General features: G+C 41.1%; 1 protein-coding gene across 1 annotated transcript in view; it reads right to left on the bottom strand.

Annotated features, from left to right (window-relative positions):
* LOC118828694 (heparan-alpha-glucosaminide N-acetyltransferase-like) overlaps positions 1-15,983 on the bottom strand; it is a 378,901-nt gene that overhangs the window by 84,865 nt on the left and 278,053 nt on the right. The window contains exons 11-12 of the mRNA XM_036735519.1: positions 15,569-15,681; positions 13,445-13,569 (exon numbers count right to left, since the gene is read on the bottom strand). Coding sequence (XP_036591414.1) covers positions 13,445-13,569; positions 15,569-15,681 — 238 coding nt within the window. The remainder of the gene's footprint in view (positions 1-13,444; positions 13,570-15,568; positions 15,682-15,983) is intronic.

Genomic DNA, 15,983 nt, shown 5'->3' with positions numbered 1-15,983 from the left:
TTCAACTTTTTCAGGAGAGGCCAAACCAAGGTGTGTTCTCACTGAAAAGAGCAGCAGCCGCAAACAGAATGAAGGTCACTAGGATGGACTCAAAACAGCGGTGCCTTTTTGGAAATGTTAAGCCAGCTATCCGTCCCACACCAACTTATCCTGATCCTATGTAGTTCCCTGGGTACAAGAAAGAGACGTGAAGACAGACATGATGTGGTAGAAATAGAATTGAAATGGGAATGAAGAGAACTGGAACTAGGTTTCAACACTAGATCTATCATTATCTGTGTGACTATGAGCAAGTTAATTAAGTCCTCTGATTTTTAGTTTACTCATCTATAAAACGTGGATAATGATGCTTGTACTCCCTGTCTCACAGGACTAATGAGAAAAGGTTTGGTAATATTTAAAGCATAATATTAACGTGAATCGTTATCATATTACATCTTCTGGTACTGTTATCCGAAAGGTACCAATCCAGTGAATACCATCCAATATCTATGGATTGGACATAGCTCATATAGCAGCTTCAGCAGTTTCTTTGCCCTGATCAAATGAAGATGCTGGGGAGGCTACAATCCCTTGAGCCACCCTGTCAAAGGCAAGCCTGCAATAATAGCCCCTTCTCCTAGTGGCAGGAAATTTCAATGATCAACTAACCACCAGTTCCCTAGCCATTCCCACCCCCATGAATCAGCACTACTTCTTGGGCCTTGACCACGGTCAGGCTCTTCCCTCCTTCCTCCCCATAAGAACCTTATACAATCTACCCTGTTTTACCTTTTATGGGGCACCTAATTCTGCCCAATATCCCAGTGGATCTTTTCTATGTCCATCCTCCCTGTCCACCCCCCTGCACATTGTGAGTATTTCTCATCAATAAAGCTTGCTTCCTTGCTTAATTTTTTCTCTGCTTACTCCTTCCTTGAGCTTCGTCTTTGTGGTGCTTCACCTCCCAGTGCTCTCATAAGCAATTGACCAGGACTGGCACTATCTTGGCAGCCACCCCTACATCCCAAGCCACATCTTAGAGAATGTGGAGTGTAAGAGTTAGACTGGAAATTTTGGGCCCTGACAGCAGGGCCTCCTCCCTTCTTCTCAACACTAGAGCTATGACTAGAAGTCCACCTCAAACCATGCACTCCAGGATCTTTTGCCTGGCAATAGAAATGACATAAAAGGAAGATTGCTGCCTGTTCTTGCACTGTACTTTACAATCTCAAACCTCACTCAAACTATATGAAGACCACCCATAATTGATTTATATAGATTTTCTAGTTTCCACACCCTTGTTGACTTGATTCCTTCAGTCTTATTTTCCTCCTTTCCATCTTGCAGAATCCCTGACTCCCAGACACAGATTGTCTCAAAACTCTGACCTCACCAAGGAGCTGAACCCCTAGATCACTGATACTGGACCTTGCCTAGCTCTTCCCAGGTCTAAATCCCTACCAGACCATCCCCAGAGCCAGGACTAACATGAGGAAGCCCAGATTTTGTCCCAGGGGCTCACATCTGGGGAAGCATGCTACCTCCAACCCTGTCCCTGGCATCATGCTTTCCGAGGTCTGCAGCAATCAAACATCTTCTTCTCCCCAGTCCCACCTACACAAATTTCCACCAGGCCTGGAGAGTTACACAGTCACAGTAAAGAGCAGAGTGAAGTAAATATTACCAGTGGCACTGACTACCATGGGGACTGCTTGGCAAACTGAGCCCAAACCCTACCCATCCCTATCTTGTTCACTGTTTCCACTGAGTACTTTGAAATTCTCCTCTATTGTCAAACTCACCTTCATGTTAACAGTTATAAAGGATCATTGCTCTGGAGCTGGAGAGGACCTTGGAGGCCATTTCGTCCAGCTGCCTCATTCTACATGTGAGGGTGTGGAGATTCAGGGAGGCTAAGTGCTTTATATAAGGTCATTCAGATCAAAAGTGGGATTGGAACTCAAATCCCCTAATTCCTGAGTCAGTACACTTTCCACTTTACCCCAGCCTGGTACTCACCGAAGCCAAGCTTTCCCCTGAAGATACCTGACCTCTTGGCACCCTCTGCCAGACTGTACTGCCTTCCTCACTGCTATCTCCCTGGGACGCACAAGGTCAAGAGGGGGGATTTGTATATTCCTCACTCCTTTTCAGGTCCTCTCTGTGCCCCCATCACTTACCAAGCACATCTCTTCCCTTAGTTCACTCTAGCCTGTTCAACTCCTTGTTGCTGTTATTTATGAACTTCATGTTCACTTGTCCTTCTCCCCAAACTCTTCAGTGGCATATATGGGCCCATAAGGGAGTTGCTGATTCCATAGAACCCAGCAAGTGTCATTTGAGGGCCAGTTATGTGTGTTGTGCTGTGGGGGATGCAAAGATGAGTAACACATAGACCCAGCCCTCAAAGAGTTTGTAGTTGGGTTAAGTAGCTACTAGGGAGAAAGGGCATGGGGATTGAGAAGTTGGTGTGTGCTCTGTCACACTTGGAGGCCATGTTTTACTTTTTCAGTATGATTCTATTAGCTCAATCCTAAAGAAGGCCCCTCTCCCAGCCCTCAGCACTCCAAAAAACCTTTAAGCCCCACGTGGCATCTCTAAATCTAAATATCATTCCTTCCTCTACTTCCTTGTTACCAAAACTTCTTCCTCTGGTAGCAATTGAAGGCGACTTAAAAGAGAGAGGGAAAAAGGGCCATTTTCCAATGTCCTAGGAGAATAGACAGATGGGCACAACTCCTTCCTCCAGCTCCCTCTTGCAAAGCATCTTTATTTTTTTCTTTAAATCCATCCAATTAGCTCTTGATTCTGAGAAACATCTGCTAATGCCAGTTTCTGTTGCTGTATCTCTCTCTTTCTTTTCTGCCTTTGTTTTTCCCCAATTAACAGATTTGAAGGATTATCCTTCCATAGCCTACAAAGACCTGGTACATCTTGAAGAGGTTTCTCATCTAGGCTGTTTTGCTGTTGAGTACCTTGAGGCCCATGGCACAACAGGTGGGAAGTGATTATAAAACTCTCACAAAGAGGCAAATTACCATTATTCTCCTTTTCTGAAAGCAAGAGAGGGCTTTTTTCTTCTGCAAAAGCTACCATCTAGCTAGAATGGAAAGAAAGATGCCCTCCATGAAAATAGGCCAGTATCTGGGAGAGAGCAAAATGAGGATTTCTTTCTTGAGCTGGTTGGGGAAATTGGGTCTGCTGGAGAAAATGGGTTATCATCCTCAATCTACAGTGATTTATGAAGTCACCCCGTCATTTTCGTAAGCTCTGCTGTTTTATCAATAAAATCAATGAAAACAAATCTGAAAACAGGATGATTTGAAAACTCTGTTGGAAAACTCACCCATTTCAAAGTCCTCACTCTTCAAAGAGCTGCCTCTAAAAGGAATTAATGGCATTCATGTCTGGGCAGCTGCCCTTGGGGGAATAAAAAGATATATGGGCCTCAGAATGAGCAGCCCACTTTACTGGGATCTCTTACTCACTCTCTTCTACCCACCCCTATGGAAAACAGGCAAACAACATAAGTGGATTTGAGTGGGGGTTGGGATGGAGACAGAATGCTGGGGGAGGGACCAATAGCATTCATGGAGGGATGGACACCTCTTTTCATGTAAACAAATAAAAGCTAACATTGACATTTAGTGAGCTGATCAGAGTAGGCCATCCTTTGGTTGTGATTCTAAGAGCTGTAGTTGAATATACCCCAGCCATGCTCTCCATAGCTACCAGTCAATCACATTTCCACCATAGAGCAGTGCTCACATAGTCCTGAAAAGGCTTATGGCTCTCATCTGGCCTATTTGTTAGCAAAGCAATCATCTAAGGAACAAGACAACCATTCTCAATTCTCTTTTTGTTACCTGACTGTGAACTGCAGCACCTTTAGAATATGTAAGCAGATGTCAGTCAGTGAGTCAATAAGCATTATTAAGCACCTAATATGTGTCAGGCACTGTCGTAGGAGGTGGGGATAGAAAGAGGGGCAAAACATTCCTTGCCTTCGAGGAGCTCACTATCTAATGGAAGAGAAAACAGGCAAACAAATATGTACAAATAAGCTCTGTATAGGAAGTCCTTCATTCTCAAAGAAGACCATAACATCAGAGAGATGATGACATGACTTGCATTGAATTGGATTTGAGTGAGGGAGAGCTGTGCAAGGTCACCAGCCTCACTTTGTCCCCCAGAGCCATCTGGTTCTAGTGACCAGATATAAATCAGGATGACTGGAGATGGCCCAGGAGGATGCAGTAGGAGACCTTGGCCTCTTTAAGCTAAGGTCTTTCCAAGTTCTCACTTTGAGTGAGACAACATATAGGATAAATAGGAAATAACATATGTGGATTTCTGAGGTCATTTCTTCATTGATAGTAGAATGAAATCCCATCATAACATGGCATATTATTATGTCATTTGGATATAGCCACTGTGAAAGCATGGGCCTGATACCATGATAGGGATAGGATTAGGATTAGGGCCTGGATCTGTGATTTCCTTGGTATAAGGAGGTCCTACATTCTATGACTGCAGGTAGGCACCTTCTTTGTAACTTTCAGTCTTAGAGAAGAGGTTCTCAAGCTTTTTTGCAGCATAGACCATTTTGGTAGTCTAATGAAGTCTATGGACCCTTCTCAGAATATTTTGTTGCCTTTGTTCACAACTGAAGGAAATACAAAAATTTAGTTAGAAGTTGGTGAAAATAAAGCTGATTTTTTTTCTTATCTAAGTTCACTGACTCTCATGTTTCCCTGCCCCACCCCCCTGCCCTGACCCCAGTTTAAGAATCCCCATCTTAGTGAATTGGCTTGTAACCTGAGAGGTTAAGTGAGTTGTCCAGAGTCATGCAGTCAGAATGTAAAGAGGTAGGATTTGAATCCAGATCTTTAGGGCTCTGGGGCCATATCTCTATCTACTACTCTATGCTGCCATTCATGCTATACTATAGTGTCATACAGCAAATGCCACAAGAATCCTCAACCATTGCTTGTGTGACATGGCTGAGTCACTTCATGAGGCTTGTTGTCTTTTGCTAGACAAGCTCCAGCTTAAAAACATCTCTTACAAAATGTGGCCACTCTAGGTGACCACAGTATGCCTTCTAGTTCTAAAATTATATGATTCTAAGTAACTGATAAAAATATATTTTTTGCAGGGGGGAAGGCAGGACAATTGGGGTTAAATGACTTCCCAAGGTCACACAGCTAGTAAGTGTGTCAAGTGTCTGAGGCTGGATTTGAACACAGGTACTCCTGATAAAATATTTTTGAAAAGACCAGGGCCAAAGCCTGAGTCTTGTGGCATACCACCAGTGACTTTTCAAGTCACCATCAGTCCATTAATTAGTAATCTTTAAGTCTGGGCATTCAATCAATCATGAATCTACCTGAGCATATAATCATATTTTCCATCTTATCCATAGGATCTTATTAGAGACCTCACCAAATGTCTTATTAAAATCCAGACATACTGGAGACTGTCAGAAAAGGAAATGAGATTAGTAAAGCATGATCGGTTCTTACTTCACCCATACTTGGTCCAGGTTATCATCACTTTCCTTTCTAAGTATTTGCAAATTATCCATTGAATAATCCAGTTTAAAATTTTGCTAGGGATCACAGAATCACTGAATCAAAGAATCTCAGGTGGAAGAGATCCTAGAAGTTATATGATCCAAGTAGCACCTGAGTAAGAAACTCTTCTGCCACATACCTAAATGGGCATCCAGCTTTCTTTGGAGGCTTACAAAGAGGGGGAACCCACTACATCCAGTGGAAAGCCATTGTACTTTTGGATAGTTCTATTGGATAGGAAGTTTTTCTGTATGAAATTTGCCTCTTTGAAACATCGATCTACTACCCCTATTTGTACCCTGTAGAGCTAAACATCTAATCCCACTTCTGATGAAAATCTCTCAAATATCTGAAGCAGGCTATAATGCCCCTGTCTCCCAATCTTCTCTTCCCTAAGAGGGATTAAGAGCGAGAGCTATAATATCTTAGTGAGTAGAGTGCTGGGCCTGGAGTTAGGAAGACCTGAGTTCAAATTCTACCTCAGACAGCAGCTGTGTGACCCTAGACAAATTACTTAGCCTCTCAGCTTTAGTTTTCTCACCTGGAAAATGGAAATAACAGTAATAGCATCTACCTCCAAGGCTTGTGGGGGGAATGAAATGAGTCATATATTTTAAGAGTTTTACAAATTTTAAAGAGTTATAGAAATGTTAGCTATGGCTGCTAGGTGTTGAAGTGGATAGAGTTCTAGCCCTGGAGTCAGGAGGACCTGAATTCAAAATCTGGCCTCAGATGCTTGCTTACTAGCTGTGTGACCTTGGACAAGTCACTTAACCCTATTTGCCTTAGTTTCTCAACTCTAAAATGAGCTGGAGAAGGACATGGCAAAGCACTCCAGTATTTTTCCCAAGAAAACCCTAAATGGGGTCAGAAAGAGTCAGACACAACTGAAGTGACTCAACAACAACAAAATGTTAGCCAATATTATCATTAAGACTGCCCCATATCGTACAAGATATTTTAGCTGCCATATCACACTGTCACCTCAAGTTAAAGTTGAAGTCCATTAAAACACCAATTCTTTTTCAGATGAGTTGTGTGTAACCATGTCTGCTCCCCACACCATATTTTACTTGTGTGATAGATTTTTGAGCCTAAGTATAAGGATTCACATTTATCCCCATTATATTTCATCTTATTAGATGCAGCAGAATATTGAGTCTCTCTTGATCTTTTGGGCTCCTGATTCTGTCATCAATATAGTAACTCTTCCTCCCAGCTTTATCATGTAAAATTAGATTAACTTGCCGTCTATTTCTTCACCCAACTCATGTATTTCAAACTAAAATCATCAGACAGCACCAGGGACAGATCCCCTCAGTCACTCCAATAGAGACTTCCTCCTCCTCCCAAGTTGACTTTGACTCATTAATGACTATTCTTCAGGTCCAGTCAATCGACCTGTTCTAAATCTATCTAATTGTACTTTGTTAAATGCTTTACTAACATCTGGATAAACACATCTATAATATTCCTCTGATCAACCAGTCAAAAGACCCTGTCAAAAACAAGGAGGAGGTTAGTCTGGCAGGACCAGGTTTTGGTGGAGCCAGCCTGACTCTTTGTGAAGAATGTTTTCTTTTTCAGGTATCCACTAGCCATCCCTTTAAAAAATATATTGTAGAATTTGGCAGGAGTTAAGAAAAAGTCACTGGTCTGTAGTTGTTAGCAACTGTTCTCTTCTCTCTAAAAAATGAGAGGACATACTTGCCCTTCTCCACTCCTGTAGTCCCTTCCCCACTCCTGTAGTCCCTTCCCCATTCCTGAATCTTTCGACAATATTGATGGTGGTTTCAGCAATCAGATCTGTCTGTCCTTTTAATACATGAGGGTATGGTTCATCCAGCCCTAGTGACTTGTACTCATTTAGGGCAGCTGGATACTTCCATGATGTTTGCCTCTTTATCTTGGGTATCATCTTCCCATTAGCCTTTTCAGTCATAGCCTTGCCTTTCCAGTGTGAACATAATATGCCTTGGCAAAGAAAATAGAAGCAAAATAACAATTTCTCATACCTGCCTTCTCTGTCATCTTTTATCATCATCATCCCATCCACCATGAGCAGTGTTCCTATCCCTTCTTTGATTCATTCAGTCAATCATTCCCCCCCACAAGCATATATTGTCTAATGTGCACAATCCACTGTGCTAGGTGCCTCGGCTGCAATAAAATAATGGGATAAGGCAGTCACTGACATCAAGAAGTCAACTTTCTACTGAAGGATGAAATATTTACATGGTGCAAAGTAATATACAAGGTAATTTGAGAAAGGGACAAATGGCTAAAAATTAGAGACCAAGAAAGGCTTCCAGTAGGAGATGTTACCTCAATTTAGCCATGAATGAAACCAAAGATTCTAAGAGATAGGAATGTACAAAGAGTATATTTTAGTTATGAGACAGACTGTGAAAAGGCATGGGAAATCGCATGCCAAATAAAGGGAACACCCAATAAAACAGTGTCACTAGAACTTAAACATGTGTTTGAAGGAGTAATGTGAAATTACTGGAGATGTAGGCTAGAGTCAGACTTTCAAGGACTTTAATTAGCAACACCAGGAGTTTATATAGTAACTACCCTAGGGACAATGAGGAGACACCCAGGAGTCTTGATCTGTGGAATGACATCCTCAACTTTTTCCCGACATATCTTAAGAAACCTTTTTTGTGTCCTGAGCTTTTCTCACCAGTCTCTGTTCATACTTAGTTTTAGCACAAAATAGTCATTTGAGATATATTGATTTATGAATTAGTAAATAGTATTCTCCTTGTAACTCCTATAGCTTCCTCTTTTCATTGCCCATATCTAAGAGGATCATTGCCACAGCACTTTTGATTCAGTGCACTCTTCCACTTTTCTCACAGATTCTCAGAGTTGGAGTGGACCTCAGATGTGATCTAGCCCAACTTGTACTCAAGGAAGAAGCCCTCCTACAACATCCTGGGTTCAAATCCTACTTCTGTCATTTAATACTTGGATACCTAGAGTAAGCCACTTCATCTACCTGGGCCTCAGTTTCCTCATTTATACAATAAGGAGGTATGACTAGATGTCCTCTGAGGTCCCATTCAGCTCTAGAGCTATAATTCTTGATCTCTAACAAAAGGCCATCCAGTTATTATTGAAGACCTCAAATGAGGGGAACCTAATATCTTTGGGGGCAACTCATTCCACTTTGTTGATCTTGTTCAGTCATTTCAGTCATATCCCACTCTTCATGACCCCATTGGGGTTTTCTTGGCAAAGATACTGGAGTGGTTTGCCATTTCCTTCTCCAAATCATTTTATGGATGAGGAAACTGAGGCAAACAGGGTTAAGTGACTTGCCCAGGGTTACACAGTTAATAAGTGACTGAGGACAAATTTGAACTCAGGTCTTTCTGACTCTAGGCCTGGCAATTTATCCACTGTGCCACCTCGCTGCCCATTTTGGGATAGCTCTAACATTAGGAGGTTCTTCTTTCTATCAGAGCCAAAATTTGCCTCTGTGAAACTTTCTGAGTTACTTCTAGCTGTGTCCTCTGGGTCCAAGAAGAAGAAGCAGCTTTTCTCTTTATAGCTTTTAATATTCCTTTAATGATTTCAAACTTCTTCTTGAAACAAACTACCATATTTTTAACAATAGCATTCCTCCAATGATGTCCTATGGCGCTGAGTCATGGAATACTACACTCTGAAGAACTAATGCTTTTGATCATCTATAGAACAGTAACAATGGTGATGATGATGATGATGATGATGATGGCGATGATGACGATGATGATGACTAGCATTTCTATAGTGCTTTAAGGTTTGCAAATGGCTCTAGAAATATTAGGTCCTTTTATCTTCCTAACGACCCTGGGAAGTACATGCTATTATCAACCTCATCTTACAGATAAGGAATCTGTGGCAGATAGAGGCTAAGTGATTTGCCTAGGGTTACCCAGCTAGTAAGTGTCTGAGTCCAGATTTAGAACTCAGATCTTCCTGACTTCAGGTTAGAAACTCTATCCATTGTACCACCTAGCCACCTTAGAGAATTATTTGCTGGGTGTAAATAGATTGCCGTGAATTATAAAGTAGTGTACAGAAAGGGTATAAAGGATGCCACCAAAGAAATGTGTGGCCAAAAAGGAAGACCAGTGATCATCTTGAGGAAGAATTCCTCCTACAGGATAAGAATGGAGCACTTGAGTGCTCTTTTGATATCCCTGAGACAACAAGAAAGCCTGAGAAAGACACCCCCCCACCCAGTAAATCATTTGGATCCCTCATAGTTAGTTTGCGGAAAGACCTGGATGAGAGTCACATAGGATAAGAAGTCATGAAAAGATGGCAATTTGGATTGTAGAGATTGCCCACCCCTGGGTTAAATCATGGATCCATTGGAAATATGAGTATCATAATTACCCCTAAGTCTTCTCTTCTTCCGAGTAAAACTCACAAATTCCTTCATCTGAGCCTTATATTGGCATGATCTTAAGGCCCTTTACCATTTAGACCATCTTCCTTAGGATACTCTCCAGTTTATGAATACCCTTTCTAAAATGCAACTAGAACTGAATACTCTACATTCAATCTGGCTAATTAAGCACTTAATCAATAAACATTTATTAAGCACCCACTATGTGCCAGGCACAGTGCTAAGAGCTGGGGATACAAAAAGAGGCAAAAATCAGTACTTGCCTTCGAGGAGCTTACAATCTATTGGAGGAGACAACATGTCAACAAATACATACAAAGTAAGCTATAGACAGGATAAAAAGAAAATAATTAATAGAGGGAAGACACTGAAATTTAGAGAGGTTAGGAAAGGCTTCCTGTAGTAGGCAGGATTTTGGTTGGGACTTAAAGGAATTCTAGGAAGTCAGAGGAGATGAAGGAGAGAACTCCAGGCATAGGGAACAACCAAAGAAAATGCCCAAAGTGAAGAGATGGAGTTTCTTGTCAATGGAATAGCCAAGAGACCAGTGTCACTGGATTGAAGAGTATATGGGCATGAGAGCTATATCATCACATTACTGTATGTAGAAATGTTGTATGTAGGAAGGTGGAATTTACATTCTGAAAGGGGGTGCAATTTTCATGCATTGATTTTAAATGTGCCCATAAGCACAAAGCTTTGAGTCAATGTGTGATATCTGTAGTGGCTATTAAAATGATGAATTATCTAAGAATATACAGGCATGCCACAGTTTTTGAAATGTAATGCATTGATTCAGTATTCACTCACCTTCCTGAAGGCATCAAAAATGAACACTCCCAAACTTAAAAATATATGTTGTGTCTGTAACTTTTTTCTTTAGAAGTATTAAGATTTCTCTGATGATGAAAAGAGAAAAGTAGGCTTGATGCCATACAGATTTATTTTCTATATTTCTCACTGTGATCATAGCACAAAGAAATGTTCTCCAAATTATTTTTAAACATTTTGTCGACATGAAAACTTACAATGGATGAGCAGAATAAGACAATCAGTTAAAATGAGAAGTGAAAGGTGTTAACAATAATAAAATGGCCTTGTGCTATAGCAATAAAACGAACAAGTGTAATGATTTGATTTAATAACATCATCTTTCAAAAGCTGCTGCTATGAGTATTTTTAACCATAAAATGTCCTAATATAATGTATTTTTCCATTTTTGCTGTTGTTACATATTGCATTGGGTCTGATGAGTGTTCCAACATTCCAAAGTGTACTGAGTTCACAAATCAGTGTAAACATATTGATGTGTTTATGGATACTGTAAAATGCATGTTTTCCCTGGAAAGAAAAAAAATTCAAATAAAATGAAAGTACTGCTACTAAAACACAAACAAACAAAAAACAAACAAAAAAGCAAACTAGGAAGGTAGGAGGGGACTATGAGGGGCTTGAATGCCAAACCAAGTATTTTGTATCTGATTTTAGAGGCAACAGGGAGCCACTAGAGTTTCTTGAGTAGATGGGGAGATATGATAGGACCTGTCGTTTAGAAAATCATTATAATGCCTGAGTGAGGGATAAATTGGAGTGGGGAGTGATCTGAGGCCTCCAACAGGCTTTTGAAGTAATCTAAGTGTGAGGTGATAAAGGCCTACACTAGGGTGGTGGCCATGTCAGAGGGGAGAAGGACCAGTGTTCGAGAGATGTTGCAAAGGTCAAATCTACAGGCCTTGGTAACAGATTGGATATGGGGGTGGGAGCAGGTAAGAGAGTGTGAGAAGTCCCAAGTGACTCCTAGTTTGTGAGCCTGAGGGACTGGGACTGTGTTGCTGTCTCCAGCAAAAGGGAAGGTAGGAGAGAAAAGGTTTTAGGGGGAAAGACAATGAGTTCTGTTTTGGACATATTGAGTTTAAAATGTCTACTGGATATACATTTTGAGACATCTGAAAGACAGTTGGAGATGTGATTGAAGGTCAACAGGAAGATTGGGGAAGGAAAGGTAAATTTGAAAATCCTCACCACAGAAATGGATTCATGGGAGCTGATGAGACCACCACGTGAAAGTAGTTTAAAGGGAGAAGAGAAGAGGGCCCAGGACACAGCTCTGAGGGTCACTTGTGGGTAGAGGGCATGATCTGGAGGAAGATCCAGAAAAGGAGACACAGGGTTGGTTAGATAGGTAGGAGGGAAACGAGGAGAGAGTTTTGTCTTAAAACCTAGAGAGAGGAGAGTAGAAAGGCAGAGAGAGGAATCAACAGTGTCAAAGGATACAGAGAGGTCAAGGAGAATGAGGATGGAGGAAAGGCCATTGGATTCAGTAACTAAGAAGAGATTATTAGTTGCTTTGGAGAGAACAGAGTATAAAAGTAATAGTAGGCTCCTTGGTCCTGGACATTATGTTTTGCTTCTCTTAATTCAGCTTAAGATTGGATTTGCTTTTTTTTGACTGTCAAATCATATTGCTGGCTCATTTATCTTGTAGTACACTCAACCCCCTTCCCATATCAATATTTTTCAGAAAAATTGCCATCTCTGCCACATATCTATCATCTTCTGCTTTTGACATTTGTTTTTTGAACCCAAGTATAAGACTTTGCATTTGTCTGAATCTCATTTCATCTTCTTAGATCCAACCGTACATTCTGCCGGTTGAGATCTTTTTTGATCCTGGTTCTGTAATCCATTAGGTTAACTATACTTCCTGGATTTCTGTAATCTGCAAATCCAATAACTAAGCCATCTGTGCCTTTATCCAGGGCATTGCCAAAACCGTTATATGGCACAGGGCCAGATACTAATCCCTTGTTCATTCCACTAGAGGGCAAGAAGATGTTCGGGGGTCAGGTCCTTTAATTTACCTAAACTTGATGACAAAAGGAATTTAATTTACTTTTTGGGGAAGTTACTCTACCTCTCAAGTCTCAGTTTCCTCATCTGTGAAACTTGATGATATCTACGAACTGGCCAGCTGCAGTGCTTTTTGATTCTCTGAGTTTGGTTAACATGCCTAGGAATGGTATTGACTGAGAAGTTCCTAAGAAACGAGGAGATTATTGCTGCTATTAGGAAAAACTTGGGCATTCCAGTGTGGTTACAAAGAGAATTGTACAACCAAAGAACAAATGCAGGTAGAGCCAGTTGGAGACAGGAATTAAAAATCCTTAACTAAAACCACTCTGCTTGATAGCCACCAATGGTGGGGGAAGGGCATCAAATCTATGTATGTTGGGGCTCTCTTGGCAACTGGGTATCTTGTGCTTCAGAGGCAAATTTTTTTTGACTGGGGAAGATGATACCTCCTCTGTACCTTGACCCATTGAGACCAAACTTTTTGTTGTGAAATCAGACTATCAAGAAATACTGGGGGGGGGTGTTGTGTTTTTTTGTTTTATTTTTAGTTCCTGTTAACTTGATGTTTGCTAGCTCTATGTGGCTGCATTCAGGCTAGTGGGTGAGCCCTGGACAGCCTGGAGATTACCTGGGACAGCCAGGAACAGGCAGCAGGAATGTCAGACACAACCAGAGGATCTCCAGACCAATGATGATGAACCACTCCTTCCAGTAAAGGACAACATCTCGGAGAGGAGCCCACCACATGCCAACCTAAACAGATGGGAACAGTCAAAGAGATGAGAGGGACATTCTTTGGGCCACAGAGTGATTGTACCAGGGGAATGATAGGAAAGTAGATTTAAATTTGAAAGTGACCTTAAAGGCCATTGGTCCAACCACCTGGTTTTATAGATGAGGAAACTAAGAGACTGAGAAATGTTTTAAGTCGACAGAGGTCATAATTGGCGAGTCATCTTTGGAATCCAAATCCAGTACACTTTCCACCAAAATCAATCAATCCACCAATTAATTAATCAACATTTATGAGGTGTCTACTTCTGTGCCAGGCACTAGGCTAGAGGCTGGGGATACAAAAAATCATGAGAAATACCTTTAACTTCTTATTGAACTATGGGAAATCACTGTAACCACCTGAAATTAAAAATATAATGAGAACATAATCTTCTTAAGGGCAGGGACTATTTCAAGTTTCACTTCAGATTCTTAGGTCTAATAAAGCACCTTGGGCAGCCAGGTGGAGCAGTGGATAGAGGGCCAGACCCTGACTCAGAAAATCCAGAGTTCAAACTTGACCTCAGATACATAGTAGCTGTGTGATCTTGAGTGAGGCACCTAATCTTGGTTTCCTTCCTTCTAAAGTGGGGGTTATAATGGCACCTACCTCTCAGAATTGTTGTGAGGATCAAAGAAGATAGTAATTGTAAAGTTCTTAGTTGAAGGAGTAGTAGTAGTAGGTGTTTAATAGATACTTGTCAAATGAATAAGGACTATCTCCTTAGGTAGTGAGTTCTCCCTTATTAGTGGTCTTGGTCTAGAAGTTAGATAATCATTTGACACATTGCAGTGTGGATTTGTTTTGGGGTTTGAGTTGGATGATAGAGCCACTGAGTTCCCATAAGCTCTGAAATTATTGTGGTTGAAGACTTATAATTATTTTCAAAATGGTTTGTTCTGAAAACATGTATCAGTCCTTGAAAAAAAATTCCAAATAGAGATTTTTAAGTCCAAATTCTATTTTAGAAAAACCTATGTATCAGATATATTTTGTGAGAACTGTCAGATGCAAATGTCTGTTTGTCAAGACCCAGATAAATTACTGATTAGAAAGGAGAGAACTATTGCCCAGAAAGGAGAGGAAGGGTTAAGGGAAGAAAAGGGAAGGGAGGAAATGAGAGTGAAGGTGAGGAAAGAATAGAAAATAAGAGGTTTGGAGTATAGAAAAACCTTCTAATTGGGAAAAAAAAAACAATCCAGGGAAAAACTCAACACTGCTGATATAGAAACACATGATTTGACAATAATATCTCTTTATCTTCTGCAAAATAAAGAATCAAAGGACATGACAGACCTTTATAGCACTTTTTAAAAAGATTGGGCCTCTTCCTCTAACCCAGACTGGAAGTACAAGAGCTACTCACAAGCCTGATCCCACTACTAACTGGTATGAGAGCTTCGACCTGCTCCATTCCTGATCTGGGCCCACTCACCCCTCCTCAGGCAAACTGTTGTTATCCCTACTTCCAGGAGTTCATCATATTGCTGCTGGACTTGATGTAGAGCCCACTGTAGCTCAGAACTCCGGAGCTCAAGAGATCCACCAGCCGCAGTCTCTCTGGTAGCTGGAATTATAGGAATGTATCACCATGCCCAAGAGCATTTCTTGAACACAAGACAACATGTATGTGTGTATATATGGTGTGTGTATGTACATATGTACACGTGTGTATGTTTATGAGTGTGTATTGTGTATGTATATATGTGTATATATACATATGTGTGTATATATACATATGTGTATATATTTATGCATATGTCATCTTTCCCGTTGGAATATAAACTGCTAGAATTTAGGGACTACTTCCTTGTTGATTTTGTATCCCCAGGGCCTAGCACAATGCCTGGCACATGGGAGGTGATTAATGAATACTTATGGTTTGATTGGTTGATCTAACAATCCAGGTAAAGATACCTGGAGTGGCAGACACATTTAGCCAACATGATTGCAGACAGGAATAGCTGTGCTACTCACCTGGTTCCTCTGAATATCTGTCACCTCAAAGGTGATCTGCATCAGGGCCACAACAAAATAGGTGAAGCCGAGCCTCTGAAGGACCCCTGGGAGCCTTGCCCATCTCCAGGACACTGGAGGACAGAGGAATAGACAGGAGTCAATTCTATCCCGGCTCAGCTATTTACTTACATGCTACCACAGTCAGATCATATTGCAAAGGGGATGCCCCTGACATCAGAAGGGACACACACACACACACTGAGTTGTGTCTGTAGTAGTGAGGAAGGGGAAGGCAAAGACAGCCATACTTTCTTCCCTTCTCTTCCTTAGGAACAAAGTGATGTGTTTGAGAGAGGACTGGGCTGTGGAGCAAAGCATTTCTTTTATGAGACATTAACTTGCCGAACTAAGAACTGCACCTTCCACACTCAGC

Source organism: Trichosurus vulpecula, chromosome 8 (assembly GCF_011100635.1).
Source record: "Trichosurus vulpecula isolate mTriVul1 chromosome 8, mTriVul1.pri, whole genome shotgun sequence".
NCBI lineage: Eukaryota > Metazoa > Chordata > Mammalia > Diprotodontia > Phalangeridae > Trichosurus > Trichosurus vulpecula.
This window is presented reverse-complemented; position numbering and strand designations above follow the sequence as displayed.